This window comes from Lolium perenne, chromosome 6, assembly GCF_019359855.2.
Source record: "Lolium perenne isolate Kyuss_39 chromosome 6, Kyuss_2.0, whole genome shotgun sequence".
Classification (NCBI taxonomy): Eukaryota; Viridiplantae; Streptophyta; class Magnoliopsida; order Poales; family Poaceae; genus Lolium; species Lolium perenne.
Window position 1 is genome coordinate 23801222 of NC_067249.2, and position 21351 is coordinate 23822572.

Genomic DNA, 21351 nt, shown 5'->3' on the forward strand with positions numbered 1-21351 from the left:
CACCCTCTTTCGCTTCTCCTGCCCTCACACATCACAGTAAAACGGTAAAGCCGAACGCGCCATTCGTACCACCAACAATGTCATTCGCACCCTTCTCTTTCAAGCCTCTATGCCTCCCTCCCTTTGGGCCGAAGCCCTACACACCGCTACCTTCCTAATCAACATACGCCCCACCAATGCCCAGACCCTTACCACCCCCTACGAACTCCTCTTTGGCCTCACCCCTTCATATCACACTCTTCGCGTCTTTGGTTGCCTTTGCTACCCGAACATTACCTCCACCACGCCCAACAAACTATCTCCTCGCTCCACCAGATGTGTCTTTTTAGGATACCCCTCCCGTCACAAAGGATATAGGTGCCTCGACCTCGCTACCCGCCGCATCATTATCTCGCGTCACGTCATCTTCGATGAGCACACCTTTCCCTATGCACCAGACACACCAGTTCAACCATCGCCACCCCCAACACCTGATCTCTTCGATCCCATAGACTCACCACCACTTCCAGTACCCTCCCCTCGCCCGGCAGCGTCCCCTGCCGCGGCAATACCTCCTCCTCCCGAGGCCCCTCGCCAGCCTCCCGCGGCACCGGTTTCGCCCGCTGCGCGCCCTTCTCCTGCCACCGCCGCCACGCCTCCTGCACCTACACCACCTCAGCCTCAACCCGTACCACCTCCTGTCTATCGCACTCGCTCCACGACAGGTCGTCTCCCTGGTCCCAGAGAGAGGCTCAATCTCTCTGCCATTGTTTCCTCTCCACTCCCATCTACCTATCTCTTAGCTCTTCGTGATCCTAACTGGCGGCAGGCCATGCAGGAAGAGTACGACGCACTCACACATAACCAAACTTGGACTCTTGTCCCTCCCCCACCTGGTGCCAACATTGTGAGCGGAAAATGGATTTTTCGCCACAAATATAACTCCGATGGTTCTCTTGCCCGTCACAAAGCCCGTTGGGTGGTACGCGGCTTCTCGCAATAGCCCGGCGTCGACTTTGATGAAACCTTCAGCCCTGTAGTTAAACCCGCTACCATTCGCATCGTTCTCTCTCTTGCCCTCTCTCACGCTTGGCCCATTCATCAACTCGACGTCAAAAATGCCTTCCTCCATGGTCATCTCGATGAAGTGGTCTATAGTCAGCAACCCTCTGGATTTATCGATCCACAACATCCTAACCATGTCTGTCGTCTTCTCAAATCCCTCTATGGCCTTAAACAAGCCCCCCGTGCTTGGTTTCAACGCTTCTCTACGTTTGCTCGTTCCGTCGGGTTTGTTGAATCCAAATCTGATGCCTCTCTATTCATTCTTCGTCGGGGCTCTGACACTGCATACCTTCTCCTATATGTTGATGATATAATTCTCACCGCATCCACCACATCTCTTCTCACCCATGTCACCTCTGCTCTCAGTCGTGAATTCGCCATGAAGGATCTTGGTCCACTTCATCACTTTCTCAGCATTTCAGTCACTCGTACCCCCACCAGCATCCACCTCTCTCAACACCAATATATTCTGGATATTCTTTCTCGCGCAGGCATGAGCGATTGTCACCCCGTTACCACACCTATCGATACCAAAGCCAAACTATCCTCCACAGCCGGCTCCTCTGTCTCGGACCCGTCTCTCTATTGTAGCCTTGCTGGAGCTCTTCAGTATGTCACTCTCACCCGTCCTGACATATCCTATGCCGTCCAACAAGTCTGTCTACACATGCATGACCCTCGTGAACCTCATTTATCTCTAATCAAACGTATTCTTCGCTACCTTAAGGGCACTCTCCACCATGGTCTCACTTTGCACCGTTCCTCCTCTCATTCCCTTGTTGCCTACTCCGATGCTGATTGGGCCGGGTGTCCGGATACTAGACGCTCTACGTCGGGGTTTTGCATGTATCTTGGAGATAATTTGATAAGCTGGTCGTCTCGCCGCCAGACAACGGTCTCTCGTTCTAGTGCCGAGGCCGAATACCGCGCTGTTGCCACGGCGGTCGCGGAATCTTGCTGGGTACGACAACTATTGCAGGAGCTACATCGTCCCATTGACACAGCCACTATCGTGTATTGTGACAATGTCAGCGCTGTTTACTTGTCGGCCAATCCAGTTCATCATCGCCGCACCAAACACATTGAGCTCGATATTCATTTTGTTCGGGAGAAGGTGGCTCTCGGCGTTGTTCGTGTGTTACATGTGCCATCTACATCACAGTATGCTGACATTTTCACCAAAGGCCTACCGACTATTTTGTTCAGGGAATTTCCGATCCAGTCTTCACGTCGATGCTCTCCCAGGTTCAGACTGCGGGGGCGTGTTAGATAAGGAGGCACCGGATGATCAACTTGGAGCTTACTCCAAGTCACCTAGCTAAATATGTATTCTATACTTGTATTGTGTATTTGTAATTGTCTATAAATATATGAGGAGGGCCGAGGCACTGCGATCATGCAGCCCGGATTCAATCCAACTATCAGTGCACAATCAAAAATTCACATGTTCAGAGGTGACACAATCATTCTTAACACTTCTGGACATTGCACAAAACTTCTGAAAGTTAATGGAACAAAGAAACTCATTCAACTTAACAAAAGCGGCAATGCGAAATAAAAGGCAGAATCTGTCAAAAACAGAACAGTCCGTAAAGACGAACCTGGAAGGGGCACTTAACTTGCTCAAACGGAAAAACTCAAAACTAATGAAAGTTGCGTACATATCTGAGGATCACACACGTAAATTTGCAGATTTTTTTGATTTTTTTACAGAGACTTCTGCGCGAATTCGTGACAGACAGCAATGTTGTTTCTGCGCAGCAATCCAAATCTAGCATCAACTTTACCATAGAGACTTTACTTGGCACAACAATGCAATAAAATAAAGATAAGGAGAGGTTGCTACAGTAGTAACAACTTCCAAGACACAAATATAAAACAAAATTGCTGTAGCAAAATAAACACATGGGTTATCTCCCAAGAAGTGCTTTCTTTATAGCCATTAAGATGGGCTCAGAAATTTTAATGATGCACTCGCAAGAAATAAGAGTTGAAGCAAAAGAGAGCATCAAGAAGCAAATTCAAAACACATTTAAGTCTAACATGCTTCCTATGCATAGGAATCTTGTAAATAAACAAGTTCATGAAGAGCAAAGTAACAAGCATAGGAAGATAAAACCAGTGTAACTTCAAAAATTTCAGCATATAGAGAGGTGTTTTAGTAACATGAAAATTTCTACAACCATATTTTCCTCTCTCATAATAACTTTCAGTAGTGTCATGAACAAATTCAACAATATAAGTATCACATAAAGCATTCTTATCATGAGTCTCATGCATAAAATTATTACTCTCCACATAGGCATAATCAATTTTATTAGTTGTAGTGGGAGCAAATTCAACAAAGTAGCTATCATTATTATTCTCATCAAGTGTAGGAGGCATAGTATTATCATCATAAAAATTACTCTCCATAGTATGCGGTACTAAAAGACCAATATCATTATAATCATCATAAACAGGAGGCAAAGTATCGTCAAAGTAAATTTTCTCCTCAATGCTTGGGGGACTAAAAATATCATGCTCATCAAAGCCAGCTTCCCCAAGCTTAGAATTTTCCATATCATTAGCAACAATGGTGTTCAAAGCGTTCATACTAATATGTTCCATAGGTTTTTTAATTTTCGCATCAAACCATCCATGACTTAAATCAGGAAATAGAATAAGAAGCTCATTGTTGTCCATTATGCCAAACTAGTGTAAATAAGAAACAAAAAGATGCAATTGCAGGATCTAAAGGAAATAGCTTCGAGCACACGCACAACGGCAACAGAAAAGTACTTTACCTGGGACCGGAGTATGAGTGCCTTTTACCTTTCCTCCCCGGCAACGGCGCCAGAAAAGTGCTTGATGTCTACGGGTGCTTCTATTCTTGTAGACAGTGTTGGGCCTCCAAGAGCAGAGGTTTGTAGAACAGCAGCAAGTTTCCCTTAAGTGGATCACCCAAGGTTTATCGAACTCAGGGAGGAAGAGGTCAAAGATATCCCTCTCATGCAACCCTGCAACCACAAAGCAAGAAGTCTCTTGTGTCCCCAACACACCTAATAGGTGCACTAGTTCGGCGAAGAGATAGTGAAATACAAGTGGTATGAATGAATATGAGCAGTAGTACGGCGCGTAAAAGTGCTAAGGCGTGCAGTTGATGGTAGTAATATTGCAGGAAGTAAACATGCAGTAGAACAGTAAACAAGCGGCGATAGCAGTATTTAGGAACAAGGCCTAGGGATCATACTTTCACTAATGGACACTCTCAACATTGATCACATAACAGAATAAATAGACAGATGCTAGACTCTACACCCTCTTGTTGGATGATGAACACCACTAACTGTGTAGGATTACACGAACCCTCAATGCCGGAGTTAACAAGCTCCACAATATTCAATGTTCATATTTAAGTAACCTTAGAGTGCATGACAGATCAACATAACCAAACCAAGTACTAACATAGCATGCACACTGTCACCTTCACACTACGAAAGGAGGAATAGATCACATCAATACTATCATAGCAATAGTTAACTTCATAATCTACAAGAGATCACAATCATAGCCTACGCCAAGTACTACACGATGCACACACTGTCACCATTACACCGTGCAGGAGGAATAAACTACTTTAATAACATCACTAGAGTAGCACACAGATAAATTGTGATACAAAACATATTGCAATCATAAAGGGATATAAATAATCACTTCACTATGCCATTCATAACAGTGAATAAGTATTCTGTGAAATATAGCCTAAGAGACCCACACGGTGCACACACTGTCACCTTTACACACGTGGGACAAGGAGTCTCCGGAGATCACATAAGTAAAACTCACTTGACTAGCATAATGACATCTAGATTACAAGCATCATCATATGAATCTCAATCATGTAAGGCAGCTCATGAGATTATTGTATTGAAGCACATAGGAGAGAGATTAACCACATAGCTACCGGTACAGCCCCGAGCCTCGATGGAGAACTACTCCCTCCTCATGGGAGACAGCAGCGTTGATGAAGATGGTGGTGGTGTCGATGGAGAAGCCTTCCGGGGGCACTTCCCCGTCCCGGCGGCGTGCCGGAACAGAGACTCCTGTCCCCCAGGTCTTGGCTTCGCGATGGCGGCGGCTCTGGAAGGTTTCTCGTACCGTGGCTTTTCCGTATCGAGGTTTTAGGTCAGGGACCTTTAAATAGGCGAAGAGGCGGAGTCGGAAGGTCGACGAGGCGACGACACAGTAAGGCGGCGCGGCCAAGGCCTGGGCCGCGCCAGCCTATCATCTGGTGGGCCTGTGGCCCCCCTCTGGCGACTCTCGGGTGTTCTGGAAGCTTCATGCAATCCTAAGATGCTGGGCGTTGATTTCGTCCGATTCCGAGAATATTTCCTTACTAGGATTTCTGAAACCAAAAACAGCAGAAAACGGCAACTGGCCCTTCAGCATCTCGTCAATAGGTTAGTTCCGGAAAACGCATAAATATGACATAAAGTATGCATAAAACATGTAGATATCATCAATAATGTGGCATGGAACATAAGAAATTATCGATACGTCGGAGACGTATCAGGGCTCCATTTTTTTTTTTTTTTTAGTTTATATTTAGGGTTTGTGTCCTACTCAGAAAGGTGTGGCGACGGTGGCTCCCAGGAGATGGAATAAAGCCCCCCACATCTAGTCTCCGTTCTGGTGATGCGTCTAGCTTTGAGGAGGGCGTGTGGAGGTTTGTCTCCGATGGATCTCGCTAGATTTTGTCCATGTTCTTTCTGATCTATGCTTTCCATCATCAGAATGACTGATGCTCTCTTGCGTTGGTTCTTTAGGGTTTTATCACGACGACTTCCTCTCTGTCTAGTACGGCAAGCTCTACTACGATAAGTTTTGCCTGACTTCAATAAGGGAGGGGTGAGGACGACGGCACACCTTCGGCTCGTTCGAGTGCTTGTAGCCTTTGTTGGGTTGTACAAAAACTTTTTTATAACTTTTATTGCTTTTGAATTTTCTTGTACTACTATTGAAAATTATGAATAAACCAGTGAACTTTTTGAAACAAAAAAGTGGTTAGATTGCGTAGAGGAAACATAACACGGAATTCGACTTGGCCTGGTTTTCTTGCACATTAATGCTACATCTACATACAAATTTTATAGAAATTACTTACGGACTCAACACGTGCATGTGGAAAATACATATCGTGGCCCGATTTTTCAGCAAGTGGTTAAATTCCATCCAACAATTCATTCCACCTTAATTTGTAAGTCTAGGATTACCGAGCAAGTGAATGGCTACTCCAACAACAACATAAGGTATGAAACATTGGAGGAGGTACAAGCAGAATACCAAAACTTCTTAAATGATCAGGACACTTTTAGCATTTGGGTTATTATTTTGTGAACTTAATTACATTGATTAACAGTAGGTAACTTACTAGTGAGTCGAAGGATTCGGAAACCGAGTTGGTCTAGTGTTCGTTTATTTCTAGTAGATGGTAAAACCCTACTCCAACTCTAAACCAAACCCTCCTCCCGACGCGGCAACGAAAGTTATATAATGATTGATTGCTCCTTTTCTTCATGACCCCAAATCGAAACTCGAAGCACATCGATCCCTCTCTCGCGATTGCGAAACCAACTCCATCAGATCAACCGGTGGCCGGCCTCAAGTGTGAAGGCCCTAGCAAAAGAAAGGCGGAGGAGTCTTTCGCCGCCGGTGATGAGCCTTCGCGCGCCGCCAAAAGGATCGACTTCCCCGAGGGATCGGAGAAGAGCCAGGGGGAGGAGGCGGCGGCTCCAGTGAAGAAGAAGATGTGGCGGCTGCCGAAGAAGGAGATCGAGCTGATCCTGGCCAAGGGGAACGAGCCGCTCGTCACCCGGTTCCGGGACCTCAAGCGGGCCAACCCGTCGCTGGTAATGTCGCCGGAGGAGGAGAAGGACGAGCGCACGGTGCGGCTCTACCGGTGCACCCGCGAGGCCTACGAGGGCGAGGAGAGGTTCGCCGTGTTCCAGGCCTGGGTCCGCAGAGAGTACGCCGCCAAAGGATCCGTGGAAGTCGACTACGACTACTTCGGCAGCAGGGCGGAGGCGACGAGGCTGTCCAAGGAGGCGCGGGAGAAGGTGTTCAGGGGCAGGGATCATCAATCGGGCGGCGACGACGACGACCTGTGGAGGCTCGTCAGGAGCTTTGTCTGAAGAAACTAGTACGTGTTTCAGTTTACAGTAGTCGATGATGGCGCTTCTGGCATCCTATTGTAACCCTCCCTACCACAACAATTCAATGGTTACGTGATGAATGCGATTTCCAACAATTCAACAAATGAATGAATGGTTGTTGTTTTGATCTGGTGTAATTCTTGAGTATTTTCCCATGCAGAAGAGCTACCAAATATCTTGATCTGAAAGCCAGAATGCAGATTCTTAATTTCATAAATAGACGTATCTCACAGCCTCTGACTGTTGCTGACCAGATTGTTATGGGTAAGAACTTCTTTGGCATCACTGCACAAAACAAGCAACATAATAATGAAATATGGTAGGAAGGTGGTGCTGAAGCTCTCCGCGATAGTCAGTCTGTTCCACGCAGCCGCGCACGTCGCCAGCACCAGCAAGCTCCAGACCTCCCGCCTCCGCTGTCGAGGTTACTGATGTATCTAGATGTGTTTGTTGACTAAATATATGTAGAACACGCCTAGTATGTCACCCGTATCTTTCGATTTCACATCCGAGAAAATAAATAACACCATTGTGCCATCAAGCAGCAAAACATGACCATCAATTCCAGCCAATGATCTAAAAATAGTTAAGAGCAGTCAACAGATGTGCCTTGAACGGCTGCCGGTTGTTAACATTTGATTGACAAGATTGTGTCAGAAGGAGGGGTGGGGTTTGTACAAAGATGTTACTACATCATTTATGTATATCACATACAGCTCTACATTTGGTTCCAGATGGTGACCATTCTACTGATATTTACATTACAAAATTATTTCTTCCTTCGCTGCAGAACAAGATCATTTCAAAGTCTTTGGTTCCTATTGTTTCCTGGGCGACCGGATCTTCAGGGTCATCGCGAGCTTCTGCCTCTCGCCTTCCACCTCAGCGAACTGCAAACTGAGCTCAGAGTACCTGCCCTGCATCTCTTTCAGCTCGCTCTCGACAGCCACCTGTCTTCTCTTCAACTCGATCGTATCCTGTATCAGCTCATTGATGTCCTTGAAGCTCTGGAAGACCGCTGATTCATCGTTGTTGTGTTGCTTCAAGAATGAGCTGAAGAGAAAAATGTTCAAGAGATGAGCATTTATTTAATAAAGCGGTCTTATATTACTGAAAGCTACCGATTTCAGGCTTTTCTTTGTCCTAGTTAGTTCAGTTTCGGAAGAAACTTTAGTAGCTTGACAGACATGAGAAAAACATCCAGAAAAAGGCCCTAGGCTCGATATGTGAGCATGCTTTTAGTCCATTGTGAGAGAAAGAGCTGATTATAATGGGGAAAACCTGCTTAACTGAGTAAGCATGAAAATAGATGCAGGATGACTAGGTACCTCTGGAAAAGGATGTCTGTCTTCTTCTTTGCTTGCAGCGCTTCCGCCAGCTCAAGCTCCAAAGCAAGTACTCTTTCCAAGGCATTTCCAGAACCAGGAAGCTCTTCAAATGAAGGAAAAATGCTTCGCAAATGTTCATTTGCCTAAAGAGTAACATATGCAACAAAAAGAAAATTGAGCATAAGGTATATGGATTGCAGGTTCATGTTGAACAATGGAGGTGGGTGCATGTGGGTGTTGGACGCACAACTCTTCCATATCTCATCATAATGGCAGAAAGTATGTTGAATTGTGATATTAGAATAGAAAGGCGAGAAATACACATACCATATCAAGCTGTGATAATGCCCTTCCCAAACCACTGAGTGATGGATCAATAAGATTAACATCAAGGGGGACAAGAGGGGACGAATTCTCATTTTTAAGTCTTTCCAGCTGCATATGCAAAATAGTTTCCAGCGAATCAGCCCTGATCCAGATGATGCCAAGTATGAAGTAATTACTGATTCATGCAAACCAACCACAATTTGTTTGAATTACCCAATTTTAGTCACAACATAAATTCTGGAGGTTGGCTACCTAGCATCCCTTAGTTTTCCCTTTTTGTATTTTTTTCACGTGCCTCCTTTTGTACATATTTTACTTAACAAAAACAGCAGCAGGAAATTCTGCTGTTGTTTTCTATCAAGAATAATATAGTTTAGTCACAAATGCTCCTTTTATCAAACAAAGTCATATGTATCAAGCTCATAAGGGCATGTGCTAATTAAATTTGATCTGGGAGAAGGCTTGACACATAAGAAATGTCTGCTGTGAGGAAGATAGAGATTAACAGAGCACATAAGAGATGTCCTATCGATTCTGCAGCTCAATAGCATGCTCTGCGCAATGCTCGTGATTGCAGGCACAGCAGCAGGCATGTCACATGACCACCATGAGTTCACAGCTATATACTGAAACACTCAAACCTACTGCATGCATCAGCTGAACAGTTAACTGATTAGATTAATATTCTCTCCTCGTCAATAGTAAGATTTATTTGTGTAACAACCCAATAATAGCTATGGTGATTGCAAAACTTGTAGAAACAGAATTTGCGTTATAAAAAGTACACAGAAATTTCAACATACCTCTTTCTGGAAAAGATTCAAGTCATTTGCTAATTTCTTATGCTCTTTAGAAATATCTTTGATAGTATTGTCGACGGTCGGATGATTCTCCAATGATGATGACTCACATTCCTTATAGCCATTCTGTCGGAACAGTACAAATAAAGTAAGCTGAGAGAGCAAAAACTACTATAAATGTTACTGATACCGAAGCAAAACACGTCCGAAAGAAAAATGAGTAAGTCCATGCCATGTATAAATGTACACTGTCTAATGAATATCCTCTACATCGATTTGGTGGTTATGAAGTAAAACAGCAAAAGCAAAAGTGAAGTGTTACACCAGAAGGTGTATATACACTTCTAGACAAAGCACTAACAGGTAAAAAATTAACAAGATCCAGAACTTATGTGAATTAGGTTCATAGGAAGCTCAACCATTCTGCCACATCATCCAACTTAATATAGCCCTCTGATTAACAAGTTATCCCTTGAAACAGTAGCTTCTAGGTTGATAAGGCTTCGAGGATGCACTTAAATTATGCTGGGCGGGCTCTGGATTAACAAGTTATCCATTGGTCAGGGCCAGACTTGCAACCTGGCGCTGCCGGGCTGTCATTACTGTTAGCTTCCTCCACTTTCAAATATGCCTTAGATTTATCTTTCATCAAAACTTAATGTTAAGGACAATAATGGGAGGTCAAACTAAGGAAAATTTCATGAAACTTGATGGAGGTTCTATACACAACAGCCACAAACAGTATGCAATTCTCTATTTATGCCCTAAACATAGGCCTCTTTCTACTCTTATATTTGAAGCAGAGTATTCAAGGTAATGAATAGGTAGAATGTATCAAACTATACTACATTACATGAGAGACGTGGTATATCTCATATGCATAACATGCATTCCTACAGGAAAAAAAGTTACTTCATTTGTGTGCAATTGCCAACTATCGCATGAGTCCTAATTTCAATCGCAGTTGGTCCAAGAAATCATAGAGATGTTTATGTTAGATTGATTACCTCCAAGTTCTTTGACGGTGTGTGCTTGGCATGTGGATGCTCATCAACCTTATCAGCATCATCTGATTCTGCAATATCTTCTGAAAGATGTGTACTCTGTATTCCAACTTCACCTTCCTGTAATCCTGAATTAACTTCTGTTGTATTTGGTATTAACTCTGGTGCAGACCCAGATTTAGCATCTCCCAGAATTTGCGCGATAGATGTGGCACCAGGATTGCATGATCCAGAATTACGAGGTGATGTGATATGGTCAGATAATGACATATTCTCCAGCAACTTTTTCACCAAGTCAAGCTCCACCCTTGTTCTATTGCGTTCCTCACTGCACTCCTGAAGAGAAGCCTCAATCTTCTGCTTTTCTTCCTTACAGCAATCAAAGTTCAGCTTTGTGCATTCCAAGTCCGTCATTATGCTGTCATATGCATTAGACAACTCTCTTTTCTCAGAAGATAAATCCTGCATCTCCACCTCCAGTTCAGAAACTTCCATTGATAGCTCTTCAATTCTCTTAGCTAGAGCGATCTCATTTTTCCTTCCCGTTTCAACTTCATCCAAAGCACTTTGTAGCTTCAGTAACATCTCTTCAGAATACTTTTTAGAGACAAACACCTGACTTTTAAGCTCTTGAACTTTTGATTCATATTGCTCTTTGATAAATGCAATTCTAAGGGATTCTTGCATGGCAAACAATGACCCCTCTTTCTCTTTTTTTCCAGCTTCGGCCTTTTCTTTTAGCTCTCTCAAATGGATAGACAGGTTCTTGAACTCTTCTGCCTTCAGAGTTTCTTCAGCAAGTTTTCGGGTAAGCTCATTGTTCTGTTCTTTAAAATTTTCCAGCTGATATCCCAAATCCTGTAGCAGTGATGACATCTCCGTATGCTGTTCTTCCAGTTTTGACTTCAGAACCACATTTAGAATTTCAACTTCATCTTTCATTGATCTCAAACCATCAACATTCTCTTCAAGATTTATCTGCATGGCTCTAAGCTGCAAAATCTCATCTTGATACTTCAATACTGCCTCACTGTTATTGATCGATGCTGATATATCTCGAGACTTGTTATTGCTAACCTGAGCCAATGTTTGTTCGCTTCTTTTTATAAGCTCTTCAAGCCCTTCCTTCTCTTGATTAACCCTGACAAGGTTGATTTCTTGAGAATGGACAGTGGATTCAAGTGTGGAATTTCTGTCAGCTAATTCTGCTACAGTCAACATGTGCTCCATTAACTCGTCAGCATCTTTGTTCTCAAGCTGAAGCTTCGCAATGTCACTTCTTAAGAGATCAACTTGCACGGCAACATCCTCAACCTGACTTCTCATATAACTAGCTTCAATTTCAGTGGCAAGCAAATCTTCCAGAATTGTTGCTAACTGATTTTCAGCATTGGAGAGCTGGGAGTGAAGAGAGAAATTCTTACAAGTGAGGTCCCTTTTGTTTTGTTCACTTTGTGAAAGAGCATCTTGCATCAAACTGTTTTCTTTTGTCATGTCCAAAATCTGGTCCCTCAGATGAAGTAACTCTATTTTGCCCTCATTGTAAGATAGCAGGACCTGATCCTTCTCCCCAAGTTGAGATGTAAGACTTGCAAGGGAAGATTCAAGATCTTCTCTCATTATCTTTTCTTTTAGCAAATTCTCCTCGGTACAACTCAAACAATTTTGCAAACCTCTGATTTCATTTTCCATGTGCACCAACAGTTCGTCTTTAGACTGTAGAGACTGGGCCAAAGTTTTGTTATCTTCGTCAGTTTCTGCAAGACTTACTCTGGTCCTCTCAAGTTCCTGAACAACAGCAGCAATATCTTTCGTCTTTTCAACAAGAGTCTCATTCTCACTGATAACGATCTGCAGTTCCACTTCCATTTGGGCCAACTTTGATGTTAAATCACCATTGGTAATGGAGTGCTTTTCTTGAGACTCTGAGATTATCTTAACTTCATGTTCCATTTCCTGCAGTTCCTGCTGAAGCTTCTTCACATGTCCCTCAGAAATGTTCAACTTTTCTTTTGTTTCAGTCAAATCACGATGAAACTTCTGCTTCACATCAAACAATTCTGTTCCAGATATGTCTGCTCTCTTCCGAAGAACATCACACATTTCTTCCAATGCCGCATTTTCGTGATGTAGATGAAGCACCTTCTGGCATGCTTGCTGCTGGAAGAATTCTAGGCTTGCTATAACTGCAGTGTAGTTCTTGTTCTGAAGTTCATGTAGCACAGATACCTCATCCACGCATGAAATTCCGATGTCCTTGCTCAAAGAAACAAGTTTAGGGCATAGAATGCTCAGTTGCTCTTGAAGTGATGTGAAAACAATTTGCTGCTCATTGATTAAAGAGGACTGCTTACGTAATTCATCTTTCATTCCCTCAAAATCTTCCATTACTGATCTGAGCTCATCCTTAAGCTGACTAGTTTGCTTACTTTCTTTCACTAAAAGGTTCTCAAATTTCTTCCTTTCTTCGGTGCAGGCACTGTTCTTACTTTCACAAGTTTTATGTTCCTCAACAAGTCTTTCAGATGCCACAAGCTTTTCCATAAATAGAGCATTTTCAACTGCAATATCTTGGAGTTTTGCTTCTAATATTTGGTTCTTCACTGTCAGATCATCACACTTCAAAATGTATCCTGATTCACTTTCTTTCAAACATTTTGATTGGTCCAATGCAGAGTTTAATTTGAGCACTAAAGATTCCCTAGAATCATTAGAGTCATGGAGTTGTTTTTCTAGCATGTATAGCCTTCCCTGCATTCGCTTAATCATATCCAGTGCAGTATAGTGAGATTCCCGCAGCACGTCAGAGAATACCTGCCACTCAATGTTAACAGCACACATTTCTAAAATCTCAGATTCCATTGCTGAAGAAGCATCTTTAGGTCTTCCGATGTTGGAGGAGTTCACCTGTGAATCAAGATTACATATGACTTCAGATCTGCTACGAAGTTCTTCAATTTTGAGAGCCCGGAGATTTTTCTGCCCATCCATTTTGTAGCTGAAATCACGTGATGTACCATTTTCAGCTGAAAACACTTGAGATTCAGATGCCACATGAAGACCTTCAGGTCCAAACTGTTTGATAAGAGGCATGTCCTGGCCATGTTCACTAATACCGTGTATATCTGCTATTGCAGAATGCTCTTCAGGAAAACTCTCAGTATCTTCTATAATGGATTGCTTTGCAAGAGTTTCATTTGACTCGTACATAGAGAGGACCTGAAAGGACAGCAACTCAAGATCTTTCTGTAGACGATCAACAGCTGCAGAATAATTCCATCGCACCCTCTTAAGTGCTGTTTCTGTAGCAACAGCCCTCCTCTCGAACTCCTTATTTTGAGCTTCTAAAGTTGTTCTATCCTCAACAAATCTCATTAGCTGGTCATTCATATCCTCATGCATTTTTTGCTTCTGGGCTTGGAGGACAGAAACTGTATAGAAACAAGAATTATGTTCTTTCCTGAGATTTTCCAATTCAATTGATGTCTGCTTTTGGGTTTCCTCAAGTTTGAGGATAAAAGATTCGTAGTAGCGTTCCATCTGGCTCATCTTCTCCAGCAGATTCTCCTTCTCAGTTTTTGAGTCCTCCAACTTCTGCAAGAGCCCACACATTTTCTCCTCCATTGTGCCTGTACTGCCAGAGTTTTTCTTGTCGGTAACATAATCACGTCCTAAACTTGATTGATGGACAAGATCGGATGGTGGAACCAAATGTTCTCGATAGTTTTCTTTCTTCGGGCCAAGCTGAACACCTTGCTTGAGGTTCTCAATCACACGCTGAATAGCCCCTATATCAGCAAGAAGGAAATCAAGATCACTTGCTTGAAGTCCATGGAGAGCATTATTTCTGGTCTGCTGCAGTTTATTTTCAAGAAGCAGCAAGCCTTGCAGCCATTCAGTTTGGAGATCATGTACTGAACAATCTGTAGCAAGAACACCACTTCCAATATTATTTAAAGTATTCCCTTGGCCTCCAGCTGTCATAAGAGGAACTTCTTCATCAGCCTTGTGCTTCAAGAGCTTAGCAGATTTCATTTCTCCCAGCTCTCTTTTCAAATTAGAACATTCTGTCCTTAGGAAGGAAACTTCAGTTGTGAGCTCGCCGCGTGACATAAGTTCCACAGCAAGCTGGTTAGCTAGGCCATGTGTTTCAGTGCCTAATTTTCCAGTGGCATCCTGCAGGGACATTGCTTCTGACTTAAGCTGAGAAAAGGCTGACTCAGCCACCTCCAGTCTGGTCTTGAGTCGATTATTTTCCTCATGAGCAGCAGCAAGATCATGACTGGCGGAGAACTCAGGACTCCAACCATGACTCCAATCATTGCTCCCTTGTGGTGAAAGGCGCTTACCCTGAAATGGCCCCTTTTCTGGTGTAGGGCTTTGACTTGTCGGACACAGTGGTAGATCACCTGAGTGTCTAAAGTTACTGTTTTCATGACTGCCGCATGGATCATTCTTTTCAGCAAAATAACCATCTGAATTATGTGATGAGTTTTCATAGTCTTCGGTTGAACCCACAGAACCTTCTGCCAAAGGGAACCCCAAAGAAGCTTCTTTTATTTTATTCCTTGCAATAGCCTATACCAAATGAAAAAGATAATTATGGTGTGTATCAAGTAACTTAATTATATGAAATGAAGAAACACATACAAAAGAATATATGGAGATGGTTTAACTAAATTATTAAATGAAAATAATAGGTACTGCATGATACACATATTGCATTTAATTGTCATGAATCTAGGCCTAATAAGTAAATTCTCTAGTGATGTATTTGCAGCACAATCAGCAATAGTACACTCAATAGATCGATACCCCCAGTGAAGGACCAAAGTCCTTTAAAATATATCCTCTCCTGAGCTACATAATTTGTGTGTTAGAGATTAACACGGTCACTCACAACAAAGCAATCAAGCGCATAACTTGGTCTACAACTCAAGTCGGAAAATTTGCAATATAATTCAATGGTAAGCCATTTACACATGGAAGTTAGTCGTCAATATCATGAACCGCTATACATAGGCATATTAGTTTTGAAAAGCATAGGACCTTGCTGTAATGACAAATATGTACATGCTTTTGTGATTGGCTGCTTTCACTGCTTTCAGCGAAGGAAAACAAAGAGTTCATTTTCAGGGCAGTCACAGTTACGTGTGTTTATTATTGTATGACTAGTGATGAAATCAGTCATGGGATATACCAACCTTGTCACTACCAATGTCTGATGAAGCAGCAGCAACTTCAGAAGGATCATGACTTCTTTGGTTCACTAGCTGCTGAGAACTTCTGGCACCAGTTTCTCTTTGCTGCTCAAATTCTCTGTACCAAGAAAACATTTATAAGAGTTGAAACTGATAACCCAAACCAAATCTCATTGTGGCATCATGACCAAACCTGAAGCCAGTTTTAGTACTGAGCAGTTGTGCCGTGACCTGCAACAATATTCATCAAAGAACAACATTAAAAAGGTCAACAAGAACGCAAGAAAAACATAGAACAACACTGTCAAGCCCCTTTCAACACAGTGTAGTATTTTTCTGATGTTATCTAAACCCCATGCACGTATATTCTAGGGAAAAATGCATACATGTAATACTGTCCCGAAGTCGCAACCACGAAAAGGAAGTGCGATTGAAACTGGCTTCAGTGCTTCTGCAAATTCGGCAAGATTAACATCAACTTCTCCAAGAATACTAGATCGAGAAGTCCCCTGGGTTTCAAGAACAAAAGGGAGAAGGAGCAAACATCACTTGTTAGTAAGTTCATCCAGCATTTAAGTGGTCACGATGTCAATACCTTAATAACATAACATGTGCGTATGTCCATGGCCAAGGAAAATATGGGATAAGGGAAACCGACAACGCACCATGGCCACAACAAGCTTGTATAGCTTGTCATCATATGTCTTGGTCCTAGAATCCTGAAGCAGTCGCGTTGCTTCATAAATAGGATCTGGCCATTTGCAGCTTCCATTCCTCACATTTGCTTTATTTGTTTTTGCAGTTACCTTTCCTGTATCAGCAGAGATAAAGGACAAGAATAGCTTGTCCCATCCTGTAGATGGTATCTGCAATAAGAACAAATATCCATGTAAAGATTATTTAACTATGAATGGCAGAAACACCGGTGCGTAATACACACAAAATGCAAGACTCAGTAAATGCTGAATAGAAATATTAGAGCAGGACTAAGACAATTGCACACCCTTCAACTTTGGGCAGGGTCCGTATTAGTATCTTTCATCTCTTAACTCCTAAGGGTGAAAACAAGCGGTTTCAGGAGTTTAGGGTGAACTGTGTCTGGTTCTAGAGTTGAGAGGTGAAGCGTGCAAGAGTTGAGGAGTGTACAACAGATATTTGTCTCAAAAGTAAGGTACAGCATTTTTTATCATAACAAGTAAGAAGGCAAAGAAATGGCTGTAGCGTAAATGAACAGATCTTACATTCGTCGCATGGAATTGGAGCCGGAATACGACTTTAACTTTAGCCTTTTCGATCTTCCATTTTGGCACCCTTGACATTCTGGCGGCCTTTATAATTCAAGCATCCCGTACTCCTACGAGGATCTTTTGCCTGAAAGCAAGCACCAGAGACAATATGAGAGTCCTTGAGTCAATCTCATGTATCTCATCACAGTTTAGTGCAAGAAGCACGTAGTTCACTGAAGATGAAACATGTATCTCACAGTTTACTGCAAGAAGCGCGTAGTTTACTGAAGATAAAACCCACACCCACAATCAAGTTTCACAGGGATTGGCAAAAAATTACCACCATATGCTAGACAGATAAAAGATAGAGGTTGTACCCCACGAAATGAGCAACTACGATCCATTATGAATCATAATTGGCTCGGCAAGTCCAGGAACCTTTGCTGTAAAGACAGGGTTCACCTAAAAGAAACGAGCATTTGCAGCAGCATTGCTGGACAATCCAAAAGAGAGAACTCGCTCACCTACTAAAGCATCGAGTGCAACGAGTAAACTGCGGAGGAGGCCCCATCAAAGCCCGCAAAGAAGCGAGCCTTTTGCGCGAACTAAACAGGTCCCCAACAACTCACGGGTACATACATCAGTGAACAACAACGATTTATGTTTCGCAAATGCTCTAAGATTTCAGGAATCGCAATGCGTGTCAGATCCATTGTAACACTAGTTACCGCCAGAATTCTAAAGATTTCTCTAATCGCGGTCCAGAGGAGAGAATGGAACCCCAGGAAACCCGTGGGTTTCTCTGAATCTCCAGAGCTCGCTCGGGGGACGCACGCCGGTGCCCGAAATGGGGAAGCTGCAGCTGACTCCGGGGAAGCAGCATTGGTTCGGAAAATGAATCTCGCCGGATCCGCCTTATGTAGAATAGAATCCAACCCAGCAGGCAAAGAGGTTGACGGCGAGAGATTCGGGATTCTTCCGCTCCCATTGCCCGTGTTTCCAGATGGCAGGGAATCGAACAGCAGCCTAGAAGAAGTTCCCCGCAGGCCGCGGCCACAGGAGGAGGGGAGGGGGTAAAAAACAAACCTTGGTCCGTCCGTCCGTCGTCTACGAGCGCTAACGCGCGCGGCGGGGCAGCACCTTCTCCACTCCGCCTCAGCAGTGCGGCCGCCACCGCGAGCGTCCAGTCGCCTCGGCAGCAGTGCGGCAGCCGCCGGCCCTTGGGCGTCACGGCGCGCCGCAGCACTTGGGAGGCGAGTCCCGCGGGGAATGGGGGGAGCTGCAGGAGCGTTGGGCAGTAGAGGCAGAGGAGGAGGGGCTCGAGGTCGGGGAGCACGTGGTGGTCGGCGGAGGAGCACGGTAGAAGAGTGGTAGTTGAGAGAGAGATCTAGGACGGGCGACGGGCTCGATTAGCTGTAAAAGAGGTTTGCTGTGAGTGTGAGAAGGAAAGGCGTACTTACGCAGAGAGAGACGGGAGATGAAGACGAGTGGGAGGAGCAGGAGAGGTAGTGGCGCCCCCGGCGCCTTTCCTTGTTCAAAAAAAAAGGTAGTGGGATTGATTAGGAGAGGATAGCAGCAGCAGAGCTTGCTTATCGGGAAGGGGAAGGACACTCGTGCTCGTGCCACCAGCAAAGCATAATCATGGCGTTTGTTTGGTCGTTTAATCTACTATCCATCATTACCATTAATTAAGGTCCTAGGCTCCTTTCCTCTCTCCTCGACTCAGGCACCACTCATGGGGCGACGCGTGGATCCGATGTGAGGCTGTGGGTGGGCCCTATGCACCATTAGCCAGCCTACCATTCTTGTGTGACCCGCTACATCCACCCGCGCGGGCCCTTGCCTTAGCAGTGGGTCCATCTGTAGACCCACACCAATAGCGGCGGTTTTGTGTCACTGCTGGCAATTGATGAAACATAGTCATAATTGATAATATTCACAAAGGTCCTAATCCAATTGACAATAATACTAGCATTTTTTAGCAACTTTTGGTAAGAAAGATTTTGTGGGATACTCAAGTTTGTACCCATGCCAAAATCAAATACGAAATCAAATTTAAAAGTCTTATTAGTTCTTAGGTTCTCAATAAACTATATTGATTAGAGTCCACTCAAGTTTGTTTGGTTAGAGTTTTAATAATTGGGTTCAAATAATTTATTATCCTATGTAATCAATGATTTTGTCGTCCTAGTTTGCATGATATAGATGATTTCTTGGTTTAAATAGCTTAAATGCATGTGTGGCTTCAATCTTTAGACATGAATTTCTATCTATTTGGCTATAGCAAATACTTCCATATCTAGGCTCAAGATTGAATCTTGATAAGCTAACATATGCTTAACTAATTGCTAGGGGGGGGGTCTTGTGAGATACTAGTTGGTCAATACTTTGAATATTATATTGATTTCATGCCTAAATTTTTCTAGAGTTTCATATATCCTTTTCGGATATAAACCCTTGTTGAGCATGTGATCAACCAGATGTTGTTGTGATTGTTTGTTTTTGCGTGTGAGATGGTGTAGTGTCAGGTTTATGATTAAGAACAAATACTATGATTGTTTTGCTAGCCATTTTGATTGCCAACAACCATCAACTTAAGTTGTTGATGTCCTTGAGCTCTATTTCTTCCTTTTCTTTATGTTTCTCTTTCTTTCCTCTCAGGATCTGATAAGAACATGTGCTTGCATGTCCCTCTCATCTCTCTATATCCTACCTTTGGTCTCCTTGTAGCTTGTTCTTCTGAAATCTGGTGAAGCTGCTTCTCCTGAACAGCTTGCTCCTTCTAGATACTTCAATGGTGATCCATTGGTGGTGCAGGAGGTGTTCTTGTTGTTATTTAACAACGTTGTTGTTGTGATGTTGTTCTACTTTGTTTATTTTTTTATGTTTGTTGGCAAGGACGAGCCGCCAAAATGCGGGGCCCTGTGCAAACTCTAAAATAGGACCTTGTCATGCAAGAAAATTAAAACTGGGTTTTAAAATGTTACCTAATTTAAATAAGTAGTGAGATTAATTGATGTTCTTAATTTATGGGTCCAATTCTCAGATTTAATGGAATATTTAGTTTTACCTTGTGGTGAAAATGAACGGAAAAAGTAAAAAAAAAATTATGAAAAGAATGCGAAATAGACAGAAGGTAAGCACCATTAGGACCTTTGTTCAAGTCTGCTACTTTTCACTCGGTAATTCTCTGCTCGATCGTTGGAAGGGTCCTCGTTGGACGCTAGATTAAACGATCAACATAATTCAGTTGGTTCTTGGCTAGTCGCTTGCTCCATTCGAGAGTCCAGCGCCCAACATAGGCCGATATGAATCAGCCTTTTTCTGCATTATGTGGTTCATTGGAAGTGCAGCCAGATGGGCTTCCAACAATCCTATAAGCCCAAATCGTGAATTCCGGACGCCTCAAAATTATGGGCTATGTGCGGGCTGCACAAGTCGCACACCTGTGGTGTCCGAACATGTTTAATTTTTTGTTTGACACCTCATATGGTGATTCCTCATGTAGTTGTTGGGTGCAAACATCTCCTTGGATACAAGTTACCATGCCTTTTATGCTCCCTCCTGAGTGCAAGCCTTTGGTTGAACTAGATAATGATCACCTATTCTACTACTTTTTGGTTGCGAAGTGTATAAACACTAGTGGGATTCTACTGTATACGCAGGTTTTCTACTCTTCGTGGTTTTTTGGCAATTACCTAGTGGCTTAATTAATCATTTGGGCTTTAAGAAGTGTGAGCTTTGGATCACAATGACCTTTTCCATGCCAATATTGATTAATTAAGATGATTTAAAGTGCATCAAGTGTCCTCCTAACTAGATTTTGGATGATTAATGACAATGCTTAAGGGACTAATATAGTATAGAAAGATAAATAGTGTCACTAGTTAGTTTAACCACAAAGAAGTCGACAACCTCAACCCCTCCCCCCCCCCCAGAAAAAATGGAGTGAATGAATTTTATATGGGCTAACATGAGGACGAGACTCTTGAGAAATCAGGAAGTGTAGCGGCATACACGGGGTCTCATAATCCAAGATAAAAGTTGAAGGCGTAGCCTTTTCCTTAGCTTTAAGTCATTACTAGGAAAAACCTTACTAACAAAGGGGTTAGATCTTAAATGAATAAAAGTAAACTTGTTTTAATTAATAATCATGTCAACTCAATCTCAACAAAGACAAATCATTTGGAAATTTGTGGAAAATCAGTTTGCTTGAAGAAGTTG

General features: G+C 43.0%; 1 protein-coding gene across 1 annotated transcript; it reads right to left on the bottom strand.

The window, feature by feature from the left end:
* Positions 1 to 7813: 7813 nt before the first annotated feature.
* On the bottom strand, positions 7814 to 18596 carry LOC127308606 (uncharacterized). The gene is made up of 11 exons (XM_051339471.2): positions 18214 to 18596; positions 17143 to 17272; positions 16567 to 16767; positions 16288 to 16410; positions 16095 to 16132; positions 15905 to 16019; positions 10704 to 15278; positions 9700 to 9822; positions 8897 to 9004; positions 8570 to 8712; positions 7814 to 8294 (listed from the first exon to the last, which is right to left on the bottom strand). Exons 2-11 carry the CDS (start codon positions 17218 to 17220, stop codon positions 8060 to 8062), a joined length of 5739 nt encoding a protein of 1912 aa, XP_051195431.1. The 5' UTR covers positions 17221 to 17272; positions 18214 to 18596; the 3' UTR covers positions 7814 to 8059.
* Positions 18597 to 21351: the final 2755 nt, after the last annotated feature.

What these genes read in the sequence shown, in the direction of transcription:
- LOC127308606 (XM_051339471.2), bottom strand. Translation starts at nt 17,220, where the DNA reads ATGTCAAGGGTGCCAAAATGGAAGATCGAAAAGGCTAAAGTTAAAGTC. An exon ending in TCCAATTCCATGCGACGAAT is followed by an intron (nt 16,768 to 17,142) that starts GTAAGATCTGTT and finishes TTCTTATTGCAG; the next exon opens with ATACCATCTACAGGATGGGA. An exon ending in AGTACTAAAACTGGCTTCAG is followed by an intron (nt 16,020 to 16,094) that starts GTTTGGTCATGA and finishes TTCTTGGTACAG; the next exon opens with AGAATTTGAGCAGCAAAGAG.